We start from the raw sequence: 20,669 nt of genomic DNA on the forward strand, positions 1-20,669 counted from the left end.
AAAGTATTTCCCAGATTCTCAAAACAGAGCCACTACCACAAGCCACAAAACCAGCCTGAAGTAAAGCAGTCAGAGCCCCAACAACTCTTAAAACTGACCGGCCAACACTCTCTTCTAGGTCAAAGCAAAACACAAAGGAGAAAATGCTGGGCATAGAATTCAAATTAAGAAAGCAGAAACAAGGGAAAAAGAAGGTCCAAATGAAAGTGAGAAAGGAAACAGAGCCAGGAGATCTCACAACATAAGACACCATTCTGTTTAAAACTCCACAAACACAACAGAAGAGGAAGTTCTAGAGAACAGTGAAATTAGAAAAACTATCCTAAACAAGCCTCCTTTGTAAATACTTAGGAAAACTAATTTCAGTAAAGATAAACTACAGGAAAGGATCAAAGTAAAATCCCATTCAATATTATTAAAAAATTATTTGAAAAGAGTTAAAGACATGAATAAAATTATATAAGATATAAAAGAATATTACATATCAGAAATGAAACAACAGAACTAGGGAAAAATTAGAAATGGAAAAAGAAAAATAATTATTTCACAAATGAAGATCAACTCAGAGAGAACACAAGAGCAAATAAACACAAGAAAAAAGAGAAGGTAAGAAGAAAGAAAATTTTAAATCAAAAAGAAATAAACTAAATGCTATTATCCCATAATTAAGAACAAAGTAAGGATGCTCAAAAATCCCAACCAATGCAGAAAAATAAAAGGAGAAAAAATATCAAAATTATAAAAGAAGAAGTAAAACTGTTTCTGCTCACAGATGACATGATTCCTATGTAGAAAGTTCTATAAAGGGATCTATAAAAAAAATTTACTCAACCCTCTAAATGACTTAAACAAGGTTGTGGGATTCAATTTTAATATACAATGATCAAGTATAATTCTACATATTAGCAACAAGCAATTTAAATTAAATTGAAACTTAAACATACCACTTACAATAGTATCAAAAGACATAATATACTTAGGAATAACTTTAGGGGAAAATGTACAAAAGTCCTGTACTAAAATCTATAAAATAACGTTGAGAAAAAAATTTTAAAAAACCTAGATAAATGAAGATTATTGGACTACAGCAATTTTTATCAGTTCTAATAAGAGCATAAAAAAGCTAAGAATGTTTCTACCTGTATAATAAATATCTAACCCAAACACCTAAAATCTAGCCCAACCTACCCCACCTGAGATTTTTTAATTTACTTGATTAGAAAGCATGCAGGACCCACACCCTCCCCATCAGACAACCACTTTCATTGTTTCCAGAAGGGTCCATTTTTTTTTTTTTTCATTTTCCTTAATGTGCCCAGCAGAGTGCAAAACAGAGCAATAGTCTTCTTAAGAGTTTACAACCTACAAAATCTAATGGTATTTATTCTTAGACTACGTTGTCTAGAAATACTATATCTACTCCCCAAATAAGTTAAAGATAGTTGGGTTAGTTCTATGCAGAAACAGATAGGCGTACCTTTCTCTCTCTGATCCTGGAACAGTGCCCGTGTTGGTGGACCCAGGCACAGAAGCAAGAGGGGTGCCAACAGTTCGAAGATTCTGGATTACAGATGACAAAAACTGCTGGCTAGCACTTTCATACAAATCAAAACAAATCTGATAGGCCATCAGGAGGTTGTCTTCCTTTACCAGTTTTTCTAAGATATCACTCACGGCCTGAGGATCATCTAAGAAAATTAGGCACTGAAATGCAGATAAAGAACAATTAATTACATAATAATTGAAAACTTGGTCTGTAAGATACTTAAAGACTTACAGTCAACAACACAGGAAACCATAAATAAAAGTGAAGGCAAACTGCAGCAAACTATCTAGTCTAATGAGAGCATTCCATTTCTCATCCTGGCACCAGAGTTTTCCTGAAAGTAGAATCTGCCTTCTATAAGAAAGTCCATACAAGTTATGCTCACGGCTCCTAATACTGTGCCTGGCAATTAGCAATACTTAATAACTGGTTGGTGAATGAATCCTGACTTCTTTAAAACTTACTCATAAATCACTATCAAGTGCTCTTTTACTTCTAATTTCTGCTTTACCATCAACTGTAGGAGACGTTCATTTATTCATTCACAACGCACTGTACTGTGCTGGGCCACGACAAGAGGCACTGAAGTGAACATTCTGAAGCATTTCTCTCGCTACTCTTATGATCTGCCACACGTTTTAACAAAAGCCATGCAAAAAATTTAGGATATTTAAGAGTTCAATTTAAAGTGTTTTCTTAAATAGCAAATAACTCAATTTCAAAATGAACACATTAATTAAAATTATTGTAATCTAAGAATAGGAAATTATGGAAACAAAATAAATGACCAGTAACAGGAGACTGGATAAAAAAGGCAGAGAACACCTACTGAATGACTACTGCATAATCAAGAAAGAATTTGTACAAGAGTTTGTGAAGAGTTAAAACATGGAAAAAACATTAAACTGAAGGACATACATAATTTATAGTTTGCTTCCAGGGAAGGGAACTTGGGAGCCAAAGGGAGAAGTGGCAAGAAGACTTTTTACTATACACCCCTTGGTTCCTCATGAATTTTGAATCATGTGAATGTAACATCATCTGTTCGAAAATAAATTTTAAAAATGTAAAATTCAAAATTTTTTTTTACAGGGTCAAGGAATAAAATAGCTAAAATAAATAAAATTACTTCTGGAAAATAAAACTGAAATACACTGAGAAAAGAAGGCAGAGGACTATTGTTTTTCATGTAACTTTTAAAAAACCATTTAAGAAACTATTAAAAACTATTTAGAAGCAAACAAAACTCAAAAAAACTATATAAAGAAAAGTGAAAGGACATATACTAAAATGCTGGCAGATTTCAAGTGACATAAAGGTGGATGTTTTTCTTCCAACTTTCTCTGTGTTTCACACTTGCTTTAAAAAGCTTCAAAAACTATACATAAAACAGATGAGCAACAGAGTGCAGAGAACTATATTCACTATCTTGTAATAACCTATAATTATTTTTTTTTAAAAAAAGCATTCAAAAAAGGATGTATTAATCTAAATCTTAAATATGTATAGAAGATAGAAACACATAATGAGAATACATTATAGTGAACAAATAAAAAAATGTGTGATAAAATGCTATACTCTAAGCAGAATACAGAAAATTTACAGTGTGGTAACTGTTAAAAAGCAAACTGAGCATTTCCAGTCAATAAAAATACAATCCAGTCATTGAGAAGAATGAGGTAGCTCCACATGTTTTTGGAGGAAAACATCTATGAATCTTTTAACTGGAAAAATGCCCAGGGAAAGGGATAGATACACATTTCATTTTATGTATTTTCTGCACTAATTTTTTTAACATATGCAAGGAAATCCATACATGAAAAGAGATAAAGAAAATACCCAAAGGTTCTGGTTGTGTTTGAGAAATGAAACCAAATCTTTATACCTGAAATTCTTTTAGAATGACATAACATAGGTACTGTTTTTATCTTTTCTTCTACTTATTTTTTTTTAACCTCATTTGCAAAAATTTCCTTAAATGCCTGGATTATTTTCAAAATGAAAAAAACACAAGGAATACATAATAACAAAATAGCTTTTTAGCTTTGAGAGCTTCAGTTTTTTTAATCAGTAAAATAGAACATAAACACACACCTTATCTTCACAGGGCTGTTGTAAAGATCAGTTGAGATATATGTATGAAATTATAGTGATGTGATGAGGTTACACACATGAGGTAGTGAGGCATTACCTGGTAAAACAGTGTAAAATAATATGCTATTACCTGACAAACATTGATGAAATCAGGTTTCTCTAAATTCATGTAGATTTTAACTAGGACTCTCAGTACTTTATTCCGAAACTGTTTGTTCTGCATTAAAGACATGCAGAGCTTCAAGCTATAAGCCAGCATTCCTGGAACATCATTCTGAAAGAGATAATTTGAAGAGACATCATTATTTAGTTACTGAAGCATGTTTATTTAGAAATCAAATTATTTTAATCAATATTCTTTAGTCATTCTAGGCAGCTAAAGCTTTATTTGCAACTTAAATAAAATTTAAAATTTTTAACTATTTTAGATGAAAATCTTAAAAGAAAATTATCTACTTCCCTGTCTTCATGAAAAAATGGGTTGAAAACAAGTATTTAGTGTTCACTCAGGATCATCACTATATGAACACAGTATACTATAACAGAGTGGTGCTGTTAATTATTATAAAAGATCTACACAACTGTCCATATACCAAGCACACAACCTAGCTAATCCTCAGGATTTATCTCCTATGCTCAATGGCCAGGAACAAGATGAAAGAACTGTTCTCTAGCTCTGAGTGACTCAAGCTTTGAGTGCTGTCACATCTAACTGGCACTCTCCTGAGGCAGTTTTGACTCCTGACTATTTATGTTTACCTTGTGGTTCTTCAAGGAACCTGAATTTTGAGATACCAACCTATAAAAGTTCTTCAGCATAAACAAGCATGCTGAAAAGCTACAGGAGTATTTCTTAAAACCGGAGTTGAGAAATTAAAAATTCAAAAAAATTCACTAAGTGAGAAAGACTTTTGTTTTGCATCCCAATATTCATAGCGGTGTTATTAATAATAGCCAAGATATGGGAGCAACGTAAGTATCCATCAACAGATGAATGGATAAAGATACGTGTGTCTGCATATATATGCCCACACACACACATGTATATACACAGTGGAATCCTACTCAGTCATAAGAAAGAATGAAATCTTGCCATGTGCAGCAACATGGGCAGATTTGGAGCGCACTATGCCAAGTAAAATAAAGCCAGATAGAGAAAGACAAATACCACACGGTATCACTAATATGTAGAATCTAAAAAACACAACAAACTAGTGAATCAAATAAAAAACAAAAGCAGACTCACAGATACAGGGAACAAACTCGTGGTTATCAGAGGGGACAGGGAAGGGGCAGGGGTGATAGAAGAGCTGGGGATTAAAAAGGGTTAATACAGGATTATATAAAATGCACACAAAACCTTTGAAAAATTATAAATTGCTATAGAATTTAAAGAAAGTTAACATTCAATGTTACTTTGAGCTACTCCACGCTCCAGGTCAGGGGTGGTGGTCAAGAGGAACAACCCCCCGTCCAAGGAGTGGCGGCTACGCAGGAGCAGGAGGGCCGACAGGAGCTACTCCACATTCAAGGTCAGGAAGGGCGCCCTGAGGAGATACCCCTCGTCCAAGGTAAGGAGCAGCGGCTGCACTTTGCTGGAACAGCGGGGAAGACACCCCACGTCCAGGGTAAGAGAAACCCAAGTAACAGGGTAGGTGTTGTGAGAGGGCATCAGAGGGCAGACACACTGAAACCATAATCACAGAAAACGAGCCAATCTGATCACAGGACCACAGTCTTCTCTAACTCAGTGAGATTGAACCCTGCCGTGTGGGGTCACCCAAGACAGGCGGGTCATGGTGGAGAGGTCTGACAGAATGTGGTCCACTGGAGAAGGGAATGGCAAACCACTTCAGTATTCTTGCCTTGAGAACCCCGTGAACAGTATGAAGAGGCAAAAAGATAGGACACTAAAAGATGAATTCCCCAGGTTGGGAGGTGCCCAGTATGCTACTGGAGATCACTGGAGAAATAACTCCAGGAAGAATGAAGGGAAGGAGCAAAGCAAAAACAATACCACGTTGTGGATGTGACTGGTGATAGAAGCAAGCTCCAATGCTGTAATTGCATAGGAACCTGGAATGTTAGGTCCATGAATCAAGGCAAACTGGAAGTGGTCAAACAGGAGATGGCAAGAGTGAACGTTGACATCCTAGGAATCAGTGAACTAAGATGGACTGGAATGAGTGAATTTAACTCAGATGACCATTATATCTACTACTGTGGGCAGGAATCCCTTAGAAGAAATGGAGTAGCCATCATAGTCAACAAAAGAGTCCGAAATGCAGTACTTGGATGCAATCTCAAAAACAACAGAATGATCTCTGTTCGTTTCCAAGGCAAACCATTCAATATCATGGTAATCCAAGTCTATGCTCCGACCAGTAACACTGAAGAAGCTGAAGTTGAATGGTTCTATGAAGACCTACAAGACCTTTTAGAACTAACTGCCAAACAAGATGTCCTTTTCATTATAAGGGACTGGAATGCAAAAGTAGGAAGTCAGGAAACATCTGGAGTAACAGGCAAATTTGGCCTTGGAGTACAGAATGAAGCAGGGCAAAGGCTAAGAGAGTTTTGCCAAGAGAACACACTGATCATAGCAAACACCCTCTTCCAACAACGTAAGAGAAGACTCTACACATGGACATCACCAGATGGTCAACACCGAAATCAGACTGATTATATTCTTTGCAGCCAAAGATGGAGAAAATCTATACAGGCAGCAAAAACAAGACCGGGGGCTGACTGTGGCTCAGATCATGAACTCCTTATTGCCAAATTCAGACTGAAATTGAAGAAAGTAGGGAAAGTCACTAGACCATTCAGGTATGACCTAAATCAAATTCCTTATGATTATACAGTAGAAGTGAGAAATAGATTTAAGGGACTAGATCTGAAACAGAGTGCCTGATGAACTATGGATGGAGGTTCGTGACATTGTACAGGAGACAGGAATCAAGACCATCCCCACAGAAAAGAAATGCAAAAAAGCAAAATGGCTGTCTGAGGAGGCCTTACAAATAGCTGTGAAAAGAAGGGGAGCGAAAAGCAAAGGAGAAAAGGAAAGATATTCCCATCTGAATGCAGAGTTCCAAAGAATAGCAAGGAGAGATAAGAAAGCCCTCCTCAGCGATCAATGCAAAGAAATAGAGGAAAACAATAGAATGGGAAAGACTAGAGATTTCTTCAAGAAAATTAGAGATACCAAGAGAACATTTCATGCACAGATGGGCTCAATAAAGGACAGAAATGGTATGGACATAACAGAAGCAGAAGATATTAAGAAGAGGTGGCAAGAATACACAGAAGAACTGTACAAAAAAGATATTCAAGACCCAGATAATCATGATGGTGTGATCACTCACCTAGAGCCAGACATCCTGGAATGTGAAGTCAAGTGGGCCTTAGAAAGCATCACAGAGAACAAAGCTAGTGGAGGTGATGGAATTCCAGTTGAGCTATTTCAAATCCTTAAAGATGATGCTGTGAAAGTGCTGCACTCAATATGCCAGCAAATTTGGAAAACTCAGCAGTGGCCACAGGATTGGAAAAGGTCAGTTTTCATTCCAATCCCAAAGAAAGGCAATCCCAAAGAATGCTCAAACTATGGCACAATTGCACTCATCTCACATGCTAGTAAAGTAATGCTCAAAATTCTCCAAGCCAGGCTTTAGCAATATGTGAACTGAGAACTTCCAGATGTTCAAGCTGGATTTAGAAAAGGCAGAGGAACCAGACAGCAAATTGCCAACATCCGCTGGGTCATCAAAAAAGCAAGAGAGTTCCAGAAAAACATCTATTTCTGCTTTATTGACTATGACAAAGCCTTTGACTGTGTGGATCACAATAAACTGTGGAAAATTCTTCAAGAGATGGGAATACAAGACCACCTGACCTGTCTCTTGAGAAACCTGTATTCAGGTCAGAAAGCAACAGTCAGAACTGGACATGGAACAGACTGGTTCCAAATAAGAAAAGGAGTATGTCAATGCTGTATACTGTCACCCTGCTTACTTAACTTACACACGCAGAATACATCATGAGAAATGCTGGGCTGGAAGAAGCACAAGATGGAATCAAGATTGCAGGGAGAAATATCAATAACTTCAGATATGCAGACGACACCACCCTTATGGCAGAAAGTGAAGAGGAACTAAAAAGCCTCTTGATGAAAGTGAAGGAGGAGAGTGAAAAAGCTGGCTTAAAGCTCAGCATTCAAAAAACTAAGATCATGGCATACAGTCCCATCACTTCATGGCAAATAGATGGGGAAACAGTGGAAACCGTGTCAGACTTTATTTTTCTGGGCTCCAAAATCACTGCAGATGGTGATTGCAGCCATGAAATTAAAAGACGCTTACTCCTTGGAAGGAAAGTTATGACCAACCTAAATAGCATATTTAAAAGCGGAGACATTACTTTGCCCAACAAAGGTCCGTCTAGTCAAGGCCATGACTTTTCCAGTAGTTATGTATGAATATGAGAGTTGGACTGTGAAGAAAGCTGAGCACCGAAGAACTGATGCTTTGACCTGTGGTGTTGGAGAAGACTCTTGAGAGTCCCTTGGACTGCAAGGAGATCCAACCAGTCCATCCTAAAGGAGATCAGTCCTGGGTGTTCAATGGAAGGACTGATGCTGAAGCTGAAACTCCAACACTTTGGCCACCTGATGCGAAGAATGGCTCATCTGAAAAGACCCTGGTGCTGGGAAGGATTGGGGGCAGGAGGAGAAGGGGACAGAGAATGAGATCGCTGGATGGCATCACCGACTTGATGGACATGGGTTGGGGTGGACTCCAGGAGTTGGTGATAGACAGGGAGGCCTGGCGTGCTGTGATTCATGGGGTCGCAAAGAGTCGGACATGACTAAGCGACTGAAATGAACTGAAAAATTAATGATAAAATAAAATTTATTTTGTAAGCAGGTTGTGACAAATCAGTGCACAGATAATGAGATCAACTTAATAGGACTAAGATTTCTCAAAAACATAAAGTACAATTTAAAAATACCATGATTACATTAGAAGCAGAAAAAGTAGGTATTATTTCTTCTTATGGGCTTCCCTGGTGGCTCATACAAAAAGAATCTGCCTGCAATTCCGGAGACCTGGGTTCTATACTTGTGCTGGGAAGATCCCCTAGAGGAGGGCATGGCAACCCACTCCAGTATTCTTGCCTGGAGAATCCCCATGGACAGAGGAGCCTAGCAGGATATAGTCCACGGGGTCACAAAGAGTCGGACCCGGCTGAGTGACTAAGCACAGTAGATTTCATCCTAAGTTACATCTATTAATATATGTACATGTGCACTGGGAGACAAAGTAAGATGCACTTCCTACTCTGCTTTACTCTTTTTTTTAAACATTTATCACCCCTTGACCTTACAGGGAACAGGTGTCACTGCCTATTCCCCTAGTGGATTATTCCACTTGAGCAGGAACTTTGTTCCTTGCTTCCCACTGTCATCTCCAATGCTGAGAACAATGTTGAATGAATAAAAGCAAGTATTTTAGTTTTAGTCACCTGAAGATAAGGAGTAACTACAACTGCACAAAAATCAAACAGCAAAAATAAGAGCCAGTCTATGACACTGGGCCATTCGTATATTTACACTCACTTAAACAAATCTTACCACTGCTGCTAAACACTGCCTTAAGTTTGGGGACCCAGCGGTAAAAGCACCCGGCCTTAAGTAGGTTCTGATCTGGTGGACCAAGTTGGATCTAGGAGTCTGACAGGGATTGACAGAGGATCTGTAAACACATGACAGGTGAGCTGAACTATGAATCTTGAACGGGAATAAAGCAGGTAAGGAAAAGAAAAGGATGTTTTCCAGAGGGGCAATATTTTTGGTAAGGGGAATGATGTTCGGTACACCTAGAAGAGACAAAGTCAAGATGGCTGGAGTACAAAAAGCTAGCTCGTGGAGAAGGATGGGGGTGAGGCAGGCTAAGTGGGCACTTAACAGATCAATGTTCATTTAACTCAGGCTTGCACCTCTCTGACCACTTTGGTTGGTGACTTACAATTGTCATAATTATTGCAAAACACCCCCAAACTAGGAAAGTATAGTTTTAGCCATAGTAAAGGCACTACAATAGTAGTTATCATTATAGTCTCCTTTAAAAGGGCAGTGGACTTCTCTGATGGTCCAGTGGTTAAGAATCTGCCTGCTAAGGCAAGGGTCACAGGTTCAATCCCCGGTCTGGGAAGATTTCACGTGCCTAGGGAGAGCCACGGCCATGTGCCATAACTACTGAAGCCTGCACCCTAGAGCCTAGAGCGTTCTAATAAGAGAAGCCACTGCAATGAGAAGCCCAAGCGCAGCAACTAGAGAAAGGCTAATTAAGACAACTTCCCCACGCAAAACCTCAAAGGAATAAAAGTGGTAAGACAAAGGAAGCTATTCAACAAGCACAGCCAAAGTTCCCTTATCAATATATTAAAATCATAAAAAATATAAAAAGACATATTTTAAAAACATAAAAATAAATTTTTTTCAAAAGACCATCGCATCTTATTCTATCTAAGCTAGAGTTTCTTTTCACTACAATTTTCAGTTTTAATAATTTGCTCTGCTGATTCTTCATCAATAACAATCTCTAAAGTCGCACCCTCTACCTACCGACTCAAGTATAGTCTTCTCAAAGACATCCAGTCTTCGTGTCTCCAGAGCAATGCCGATAGCTTGCTTATACTTGTGATCATCTAGACATCTTTGAAACATTTTATTCACAATGCCTTCCAATCTCTGGTCAATTGGTTTTTTTTCTCCTTCGGGCAAATCTGCATTTTCCACACATTGTTTGGTGTAGTGATCAATGCACTTTGCTATAGGGAAAATAAAATAACTGATTACCTTGTAAATTGGGCTGATATATACTAGAAAGGACAATACCTACATTTGTCACCATGAAAACCTATGGGATGACTGTAGAGTAGTAAGTAAATTTCAAAATTTTTAAATGCTAGAAGTTATACCTTCAAACAATAGTCCCCTTCGTAACAGTTACACTAATTTCATAAGTTGATGTTCATTGTAGCAATTATCTCTTGGCAATAAATTATCAGTCTTCACATTAATCAAATTACTAGCTCCTTGAGAGTAGAGCCTGCCTTAATCATCTTTTTAGAGTAATGGTGAAATGACCTGAAATGTGCCACTGGTCCTAAAGGCAATTCCAAAGATTTCCAAAACCCTTTCCAGCAATCAGTTAAAATATTCACTGCCTCAATGTGAGGTAGGGTGAACCTTTCTCACATATTTCCCCTCTCCCCCAAACAGAGAGTATGAAAATTCATGCAGTGGTGCACATGCACAATTTGGCTTTCACATTTCACAATGATTTGGATGAAAGGGGAGGAAGTATCATGTTTACAACTCACACTACTTTACCATCATACCATAAACTTGTTAAGAGCAACCAAAAAGGGAAATTACCCTAAGACTTCTTCCACCTTCGTAAGGAAGATAGCCACTCAAGCTAAATGAGATATAAAACAGTTGTCCTTTCTATAACTCACTGGCTTGTCACTCTCCTTTTCAAAGAGAAAGGTACAAGGAAAAGATTAATGAGTTGCAAACTATAGCCTTAGCAAACAGAAACAACTGAACAAGCATGAAGAACTGCTGGTCGACTACACGGCCCACGTCAATGGGGCTATATTCAGGGGAAGCAGAACACTTTTCTAAACTGGAATAGACCAGGTTCAGGATCCATCCAGGAAGAATTAGACAGGTTCAGGTACAGTTAGAAGAACAAAGTGGCAGTCACAACGCAGACCTTAAACAATTTTCATTGCAGAAAATCTTCACCAGGCCCCAACAGGAGCTTTTTGAACCAAATGTAGTTGCGAGGAAATATTACCCTTGTCTCACCAGAGAGGAATCTCAGATTTAATAATGGAGGAAGAAAAATGTTACTTCCTAAGTTTCAAATGAGACTCGTGCTCTCACTTACCAGGTATATACTAACTGAAGCCTCATTTCTAGCTAAAGTCTTATTATAATTGGGAGAAAATTTTTAACCTTGGGTTTTCTGAGTGTACTGCTTACAACACTTATTTAAGGTCCTAGGAAGGTGTTCCTAAATTCTAATGTATGTACCTTTTCACAGATCTCACTGACATTATGGGAAAAAAAAAAAAAAACCATTCTAATAATCCCAAGAAAACTAGAAGGGTGAACCCCATTTCTACTTAAAGAAAAGCAAACAGAACTGGTCTACCAGTCAACAATCACCTCTTATAAGCTGTGATTAAGATGATACACAGGAAGGAATCTACCACCTCATGGACCAACTGTCTTGATTAAAATCATCATTTGTAAAATGGTAACATAGCAAGCACCTGCAGATAACTGCTGAAAAAAATTATCAACATTCATCAAAATAAATCCTTCAAATAAAAGAAAAGATAAAAGTATTTAACTCCCCATTCCTAACAATGCAGGGGAAGTGCTCTGGTTTCAAATGATATGGTCTATTCTTTAAAATAATCTGTTCTTTCCACAGGATTCACAGATGAAAACTCCAGTTTAATGAATCCCCAACAACAATAAAGCTTGAAACATCCTCTCACCATATAGCAAAAAATTTTAAAATGTGAACACAAAATCTTACTACAAATTTCAGGGACATTTGAAAAGTACCCCTTTGGACTGTCTAGTGCAGCATTTCCCAATTTCTGAAAGAGAATACCAATTTTCTCCCTTTAAGAGTTCAGGGGAATTATGCAGATCTCCTCTTAACCAGGAATTCAAAAAACTATCTATACTATACACACTTGCAGAAAACACTCTTGGGCTATCTGTAATTATAACCTAAAGCTTCATATTCATAAAGACATGTCTGAAGGGTACACAATCTCTTCTTTCATCTATTAGAGCAAGTGTTTTCAAACATTTTTAAAGCTACAAAAGCTCTGAACAAAATCTTACAAAGCTGATTCAACTTATAAGATGGAGAACCCAGAGGCTTGCCTGTGGGCTACCCTCTCACTTCAAAAATATAGAAACAAATAAGAACAATGGTTACTAGCAGAAACAATATGGATTTCGTACGGATTAAGCCTAGGTTTTAAATTCTGACCCTCCTATTTAATAACCATGTGTCTTTATCATCTTGAAATCCAAGTTTTCTCATCTATACAACAGGGTGAGCTCCCCTTTCACATGGAAGCTGTGGAATAAACCATGATATGAAGAATGATCAGGACAGTGCCTAGCACAATGGAAATACTGAATAACGTTTTCCTGTGCTAGAAACAGTTCTATAAATTGCTATCATTTAATTTCTGTTATTCACAATAACCTGATTTAATTTTTTTGTGTAAGTGTATGCTCACTGGAAAAGAGATGACTATAACCACTGAGATAACTAACTTTGCCTTAAGTCAGCTGTTTCTGAATAATTTCTTAGACTCACTCTTAAAATATTTTGTGAGGTGAGTACTTTCATTAATAATTACTGTTATTGATGTTACTGTTCATTATGATAAAAAATAACAGTACAGAATTCTAAGGCAGATCTAAAAACTCAGTCTGCATAAGATTATTATAGAAAGATTACGAACTTTTAATTAAAATGAAATGTGGCAACATCAAAGAGTAATTCGGGGGGGGGAAATGCTCTATGTAGGAGAGTAAGAAAGAGGCCAAAAAGATAAAGCCTTACTAGATGGAAGATAATTACCTATAATAGTTTCCACATATTCAGAGTTATCATTGACATTGAAGAGGTCACCTGCTCCAAGTGCATAATTCAGAGACTCCTCAAAAGCCCCCAGGTGATAAAATACTTTAGATGCCACTAAGGCCGCAAACTGCCGACTCCGGAAACCTTCATCTTCATACAAAACTTCTCTGAAAGAAATTAGGAAGTATAGGCCTAGTTCAAACTGTGGTTCTCTTTAAAAATTCCAAATCTATATACTCAAGTCACAATTTAGTGGCAGCAAATTGCTAAATGAATTAATAAACCACGAGACCCACATCCATGGATAATTAAGGTTGATCTACTTTATTTCAATTAATAGAAATAAATTCTTACATTTTGTCTACAGACTCAGAAATTTCTGCCCAGAAGTCATTGACGACTGCATTCAATTTGTGTAGTGCAAATTCCTGCAGAAGATAAAACCGAAATTCAATTTTGGGACAGGTTTATCATTATATTTCCTTAAAAAAAAAAAAAAGCTTCAAACAAATCAATGGCCAAATTCTAAGTCTTATTTACTAAAAATTTTAATCTATGACAAATATAAAAGTTTACCAACTAACCTACATTTTCTCTTGGGCTTACATACTTCCTTTCTGTTTTCAATCATAGAACATGAGACTAGCCATATAATGTCATTCCTTATCATACTGAACATTTTTCTTCTTTGACAGTATGTGTAAGATTGACTCTAGGTTGCTGATTTGGATATAAATGAATTCAGGTGCCTGGAGCTAACTAAAATATATTTCAAATTTTTGTCATATGAAAAAAGTTTTAAAATATGTGATTTCTGTTGATATAGAAAATTGGAGGGGGGCAGTTTCCAGGTACCATACTGAGATTTATTTGCCTCAGCTTTGCTAAACTCTAGGGAAAACCAATTGCTGTTGCCAAAACACTGTCTTCTGGGTCTAGATTTCAATGACTGGTTATAGACTGGGTACAATGGCTATTTTAAATGATGGGATATACACAAATATCAATATAGCCAAACAGTTTCAAAGTACAAATATTAAGCGCGGTTAATTTTCTTCAACTCATACCTTAAGCTGTGGTTCTTCTTCATCCAGAAGAGAAATAATTCCAGCTACAAGACAAAAGGTAGACTGTGATTAGTTTAGTTGCTCAGTCGTGTCTGATTCTTGTGACCTGATAAGACTGTAGCCCGCCAGGCTCCTCTATCCATGGGATTTCCCAAGAAAAAATACTGAAGTGGGTTGCCATTTCCTTCTCCAGGGAATCTTCCAAACCCAAGGATCGAACTGGGGTTTCCTGCATTGCAGGCAGATTCTTTATCAATTAAGCCACCAGGAAGGCTATATATTGTGATTATGAAATATATATACTAAGATAAACTAATGCTTAATGAAAAATATATCACAGTTGGAAAATAATATGCTTTGAGGGGTGACTTCATTACAGGAATGATTATTTTTCTTTAAAACCAAAAAGTTTATATTTCTTTCTTTTTTTTTTCATTTATTTGTATTAGTTGGAGGCTAATTACTTTATAATATTGTAGTGGTTTTTGTCATACATTGACATGAATCAGTCATGGATTTACATGTATTCCCCATCCCGATCCCCCCTCCCATCTTTAAAACCAAAAAGTTTATATTTCAAAGTTCAAGAATTAACTATGTTATCAAACTCTCACAATACCACATATATCACATTATGTGCTTAATTCAACAGTTTTCAAAGTATGGCTCCTGGATCAATTGGTACAAGCATTACCTGGGAACTTGTTAAAAATAAAAATTCTTGGCCCCATTACATATCTAGTGAATCAAAAATTGTGGGGATGGGGTCCGGTAATGGGGCCACAAGCCTTCCTTGCAATACTGATATTCATTATAGTTTAAGAATCACTGGCCTAATTGACTGACCAAAGTGAGAAATTTTCCTTCACAATTTTAGAATAAAATTATTCACACAAAATAAACCAAAAGTCATAAAATTATTTACAGAAGCAGGAATATTTAGTTGTCAACTCAACAGAGAAAAATAATTTGACTATTACAAGATGCTTATATTAAGGCACCTCTGTTGTATAACAAGTAACCTATACGGTTTTGCTAAATGATGAGCAATCTCACTTGTTCTGACATCAGTTACTGAAGCAAAGCAATCCCCACGTAAGACTGAGGTGTTGGCACCAACAGTGGAGAGTAGAGGAAATAACTGTTCTCTCCCAAAAATGCATCCTGAAATAGTCACATATCAAAGGGATTATTACGGGAAAAAAAAAAAAGTGGGAAATTACTGTCCTTGAACCATAAAGGAAACTAAACTGGCTAATACAAAAAGTGTCAAGGCAACTTTCCTTAGTAGATGTAGCCATTTCTAAGTGGTAAGTGTAGGTTTACCAAACAGCTTCAGCAGTCTTTAGACATTCATATGGGAAAAGACACAAAATTCAGCAAAGGAAACTATGCCATGGTTCTAGCTAGGGCATATTACTAATCTAAAACTTTAAACGCAGATAAAAGGAACTTCTTGGGGCTGTAGGTTGGTATAACAAACCCAGAACAGAGAAGCTGAATTGAAAGCATGAAGAGAAAACAGATTTAAGAAGGCAATGTGGGGTGTGGGGGGAGATTGGAAACTAATGACAGTGAAAAGCTGATAGAGAAGAGTGCCTTAAATCTGGAACAGATGGCAGACAGCAGAATGCTTTATCAAAATACTAAAAATGCTACCCATCCCCTTATCAACAATCAATGGTATACCTGAACTGCTTTTACCAAAAGACGTGATGGATTCTTGTACACTCACCTGTTTGGTTTCACTTATGACTAATGAGTTACATGGTTGTCCTGGCTTAGAAGTGCAGCCATTGTCCATGGAACACAATGAAATCAAATACCTACACTCCATACACAAATATTTCCCATCTTAAAAACAGAAGAACTCACCTTTAGATGGGGGATGGGTGCACCAGGGGAATGGGAAAGGTTTCAGGATGCTAAAAAAATCTCCTGTGCCATAATACGGCGTTAGCAAGTACTATCTAAGTTGCTGTATCAACTTATAGCATTATTTAAAATAGCATATTATTCATAAACATGAAGCTATGCTCTAGAAGATACAGCTTGAAAGTTGAAACAGCTCCCTCAAGGAATTTCATTCTCGTCTCTCCCTCTTAATAACTTCCTATATCTCTATCTCTCCACTCCCTTTCACAGCCAAAACTCTTGAAAAACTTAACAGTACACGCTGACCTTTTATTCACCACTGTGTTTGTACTGTCCTGCAAGTGCCTAGACCATAAATGAACAAATAAACTGACTAATCCGAACTGGAACCTGTTAGCTTCTCTTTAGCACCAGGGACAGATCCTAAACCACAGCCAGCCAAAGAACAGGAAATCAGGTGACAAAAGGTTTGGAGCAGAAGCTGATTAAGTAATCCTGTAAATGTAACCAATCAAAGTAACAAATAGGTACTATTCTACCATCACAGAGTTTCAGAGCAGGACTTCAAAAATCATCAGGTTTAAATTCTATTAAGTTCCATACAAGTGTTTTGTTTTTAGCCTCTTCTTCAAATACTCTAGTGACTGATTTACTGATTTGATTAGTTAACTGATTTCTTCATTCAAGATACACTTTTGAAATTCTGCCATCTGCTTGGCAGTTGTTCTAAGAATTATGAAAGGTTTCCCGCCCAAAATTCTACCACAGACAGAAAGACAGTAGTCAGGTAAATAAACAAAGTAATTACAGGACTGTAATGAAGGAAGGGGATGGATGAGGGGGAGAGACCCAGCATGTTTTAATAGGATGATCAGGGAAGACTAAAATTTGATCAGAAACTAAGGACTGAGAAGCTAAGGGAAAACTTGAGGAAGAAGAGTTTAGAAAGGGAGAAGATAATGTGATAGGGCCCGTAGGAAAGAAACTGACATTCATATTCAAGGAACAGAAAGGCCAGTATGATTATGTAAAACCGAAGAGTAGTACAAGAAAAAGCAGGAATCAAATCATGTAGGTCTTTAAACTTGTATTTTATTATAAACACAATAGACAGCACTGAAGGATTCTAAGCAGAAAAATATTATGTGATTAAAGTTTAAGAAAGAATACTCTGACTACAACTAGAAAAATAAACTATATGGAGGTAATATTGGAAAAACAGAATCTTAGGGCTCTCAAAGCAACCCAGGCAAGAGATGAAGGTGCTCTGGGCTAAGAAGATTAATCTGAAAAACAATGAGTCTTACATTTACAAGTGGTAAGAAATTTAACGCTAATTTTATCATTACAGAATTCTGACTGGAAAAGCTTTTACTTATACTGAACCAAAACAAAAGTCTAATTCTGTGTGCTGGTGGCATTTCTTCAAGTGTAAAATTATGCCTTCCAGGGTCTCCGTCAATTTATGCAATCCTCATAAACACAAGTTCCTTAAAAGTACAAGTCACTGTCTTCTGATCATCAGTTTGTTTACAACAAAACACTTGAGGGACAAGTGTAGAGTAAAACAGGACGAGAAAAAGGTCTGTGAGCCGGCAAAAAAAAAAAAAAACAAAAAAAACCACCCAAGACTGCGGACAACTTTGTGCAGATCGACCTGTAGTGAGGGGCTTAAAAATCTTCAGTTGAAAACTGACTTAAGAGCTGATTCCCGCTGCAAACCTCATTCCACGAATCCACGCGCGCAAGGGTTAAGTGGAAGAAACCTGCCCGCACACCCAAGAGTTCCTTCTTAAAGGTAGCAGAGTTACCGTGCATGCAGCCTCAAAACCATAGGCTGATTCTCAGTACACAGGAAAAGTTCTCGGGGTGCCTTAATTAAAATATCCTTGGAATATTTTAATTAGAATAGACTCAGAAACGACCTGCCCCAGCCCTCGTTTAATTTAGATTTCACTCCAAAGAAGACAAGAGCTGGGTCAGGTCGGGAAGTACTGTGTAGCATGGGCTGCCTTACCGTCCGGCTGCACAGGGGGGACCATCCCACCCTAACCACCCGCGAGAAAGGGCTGGGATCGGACGGCCCCACACGCTCAACTTCGGGAGAGAGGGAATTAAGGAAAAGCTGTCGGGGTCGAAGACCCGCCCGGGAAGCCCCTCGGGTCCGGGCACCGGTCAGGGGAGTGGCTGGGGAGGGACGACGAGCCGGTCCACCCCAGCGCGATTTTTCCCCCAGAGCCGGAGGTGGTCGTGGGTCCCCCCCTCGGAGAGGCCGGGCCGCACAGCCAGCTCCCGCCCGGAGGTGGGCTTTGGACAGCGAGGCGCGCGGCGCCTCCGCCGGGAGGTGCCCAGTCACCGGCCCTGACTCAGCTAAAAGCCGGCGTGGCGGCTCCTCCCTGGCGGCGCCGGCTGCGGCCCCACTCACCGGCCGAAGTGATCATGGCTGCGCCCCGCACTCGCCCGCCCGCTCGCTCGCCGCTCCGGCCACGCCGTGTATCTGTCAGCTCAGGGCCCGCTCGCTTCGCCGCGCCTCCTGGCTCCCCCCGGGTGCCCTGCTCAAGTCAGTCGCCTCCTCAGGCCGCCGGCTCGCTTCTCACCCAGGACCCTGCCCGCCCCAGAGCTGCCCGCGACTCCGCCTGCCGCCCGGCGCGAATTATGCCCCCTGGGTCTGTGTCTCCCCGGGCCGCCGCTGCCGCACCGCCTCGCGCGGGATGGGGGTGCACGAAGAGCTCCATGGTCTTCTCTAACCCTTCTCGAGGCCACAGCTCCCGCGGGGACTGTAACCCGCGTCCGCACCTGGGGTCAGGCTTCAGAATAGCCACCCCTAGAAAAAGGACCCCACAGTCACCCGCCATTGCTGAGAAAAGGGAGGTTGGAGGAGGCTCTCGCGATGTTCACAACGCCACCTGCTGTCTGGGCGGTCTCCCTGCAGCGCCCCCCAGCCAAACCTTTGGGGGTCTGGGTAGGGCGAAGAGCACTTTGTTAGAAAAGTGATTTTCAACATTTTTAAAAAGTGGAGCCCAGCTTCAAAAGAAATCCTCACATTAGTGCTCTATTATCGAATCACAGTGAATCCCTAGGTAATTACTGGTTTTTCATAAAGTTGAACAAGGAAGGTTTTAATTTACATTTGGAGTAGTGAATATTGTAAATGATTTAAAAATCAGAAGTATACAAAGATATACAGTAAAAAGTGTTCCAAAGGAAAAAAAAATGTCATTATTGCCTTCCATCTGCCCAGTTCCTCTCACCCGCCATGGCGGAGGGTTCCTGTTTTTTAGTATATCCAATTTGAAATGGCAGTTGTGATTGCCATCTGCGGTTTTATTCCAGCTTTAATAGACAATTTACTTCAATAGTCAGTACTGAGAAAATCTTGACAAACATGAGTGACAAATGGTGGCATTTTAAAGTCTCTAGCCTCGCACTATGAAGCTACTCTTAACTGGATAGTGATTACTAAAGCTTCTTTCTGAGGCCTTTTCAAAACAATTTAACCTAGTTACACAAACCAATGTTTCTCAGTTGAAATAAAATTTGATTGATGACACACTTGAATGTCACCAACTAAAAAAAATTAGTATTCTTAAAGCTGTATGTTAAAATATATTAAATATAATTATTAAACTTTTGAAGAATTAAAAGGCACTGCCCTCACAAGTGTGCATGAAAAACAAACAGGCTGAATGTTTGGAAGTATTATTTTACAGAGGTACTCTGACTGATCACTCACATAAAGACTCTTGTGTGCCCCCAAATCCTAAAAGAATCAGATACAAACGCTAACAGGTAGTTGAAATGAGTGAAGCAAGTCTAATGTAAGAAAACACCAGCTCAGCAGTATACTGCATGAAAACTAATAATTGTGTGTGTGTGTGGTAGTGGTGGGGGCAGTAGAGTGTAGTGGTGACTGTGACAAAATGAAGAATGATGCCCCGTTTCAGGGCTTTCCTGATAGCTCAGTGGGTAAAGAATCTACCTGGAATACAGGAGACACAGGAGATACAGGTTCAATCTCTGGAGGTTTCCTCCTCCAAGATCCCCTGGAGGAGGAAAATGGCAACCCGCTCCAGTATTCTTGCCTGAAAACTCCCATGGACAGAGGAACCTGGTAAGCTACAATCCAAAGGGTCGCAAAGAGTTTGACTGAGTGATTGCGAATGCATGTCCACCCCATTTAAAGAGAGCAGTGGCTGCTCGCTCCTACTGTGGTGGTCTGCCAAGATGCGGGCTTATGATTTTTTTCCAAAAAAAGCCGGAAATCAGAATTTTTTGTGAAATCCTTGAAATTTGTAAAGTTGGTAACTTGGGTGAAATGGGTGAAGAGGGTGGAAAGTTACAAACTTCTATTTATAAGAAAAATAAATTTCCCCTCTTTTTTCTTGGCTG

General features: G+C 38.8%; 1 protein-coding gene across 1 annotated transcript in view; it reads right to left on the reverse strand.

Moving 5' to 3' along the window:
* Positions 1 to 18,873, reverse strand: part of PSMD1 (proteasome 26S subunit, non-ATPase 1) — an 86,480-nt gene extending 67,607 nt beyond the window's left edge. The window contains exons 1-7 of the mRNA XM_065930368.1: positions 18,706 to 18,873; positions 14,406 to 14,449; positions 13,693 to 13,766; positions 13,336 to 13,505; positions 10,269 to 10,474; positions 3,771 to 3,914; positions 1,478 to 1,704 (exon numbers count right to left, since the gene is read on the reverse strand). Of these exons, the coding sequence (XP_065786440.1) occupies positions 1,478 to 1,704; positions 3,771 to 3,914; positions 10,269 to 10,474; positions 13,336 to 13,505; positions 13,693 to 13,766; positions 14,406 to 14,449; positions 18,706 to 18,721 (881 nt within the window). The 5' untranslated portion in view covers positions 18,722 to 18,873. The remainder of the gene's footprint in view (positions 1 to 1,477; positions 1,705 to 3,770; positions 3,915 to 10,268; positions 10,475 to 13,335; positions 13,506 to 13,692; positions 13,767 to 14,405; positions 14,450 to 18,705) is intronic.
* Positions 18,874 to 20,669: the final 1,796 nt, after the last annotated feature.

This window comes from Muntiacus reevesi, chromosome 3 (genome assembly GCF_963930625.1).
Source record: "Muntiacus reevesi chromosome 3, mMunRee1.1, whole genome shotgun sequence".
Lineage (NCBI taxonomy): Eukaryota > Metazoa > Chordata > Mammalia > Artiodactyla > Cervidae > Muntiacus > Muntiacus reevesi.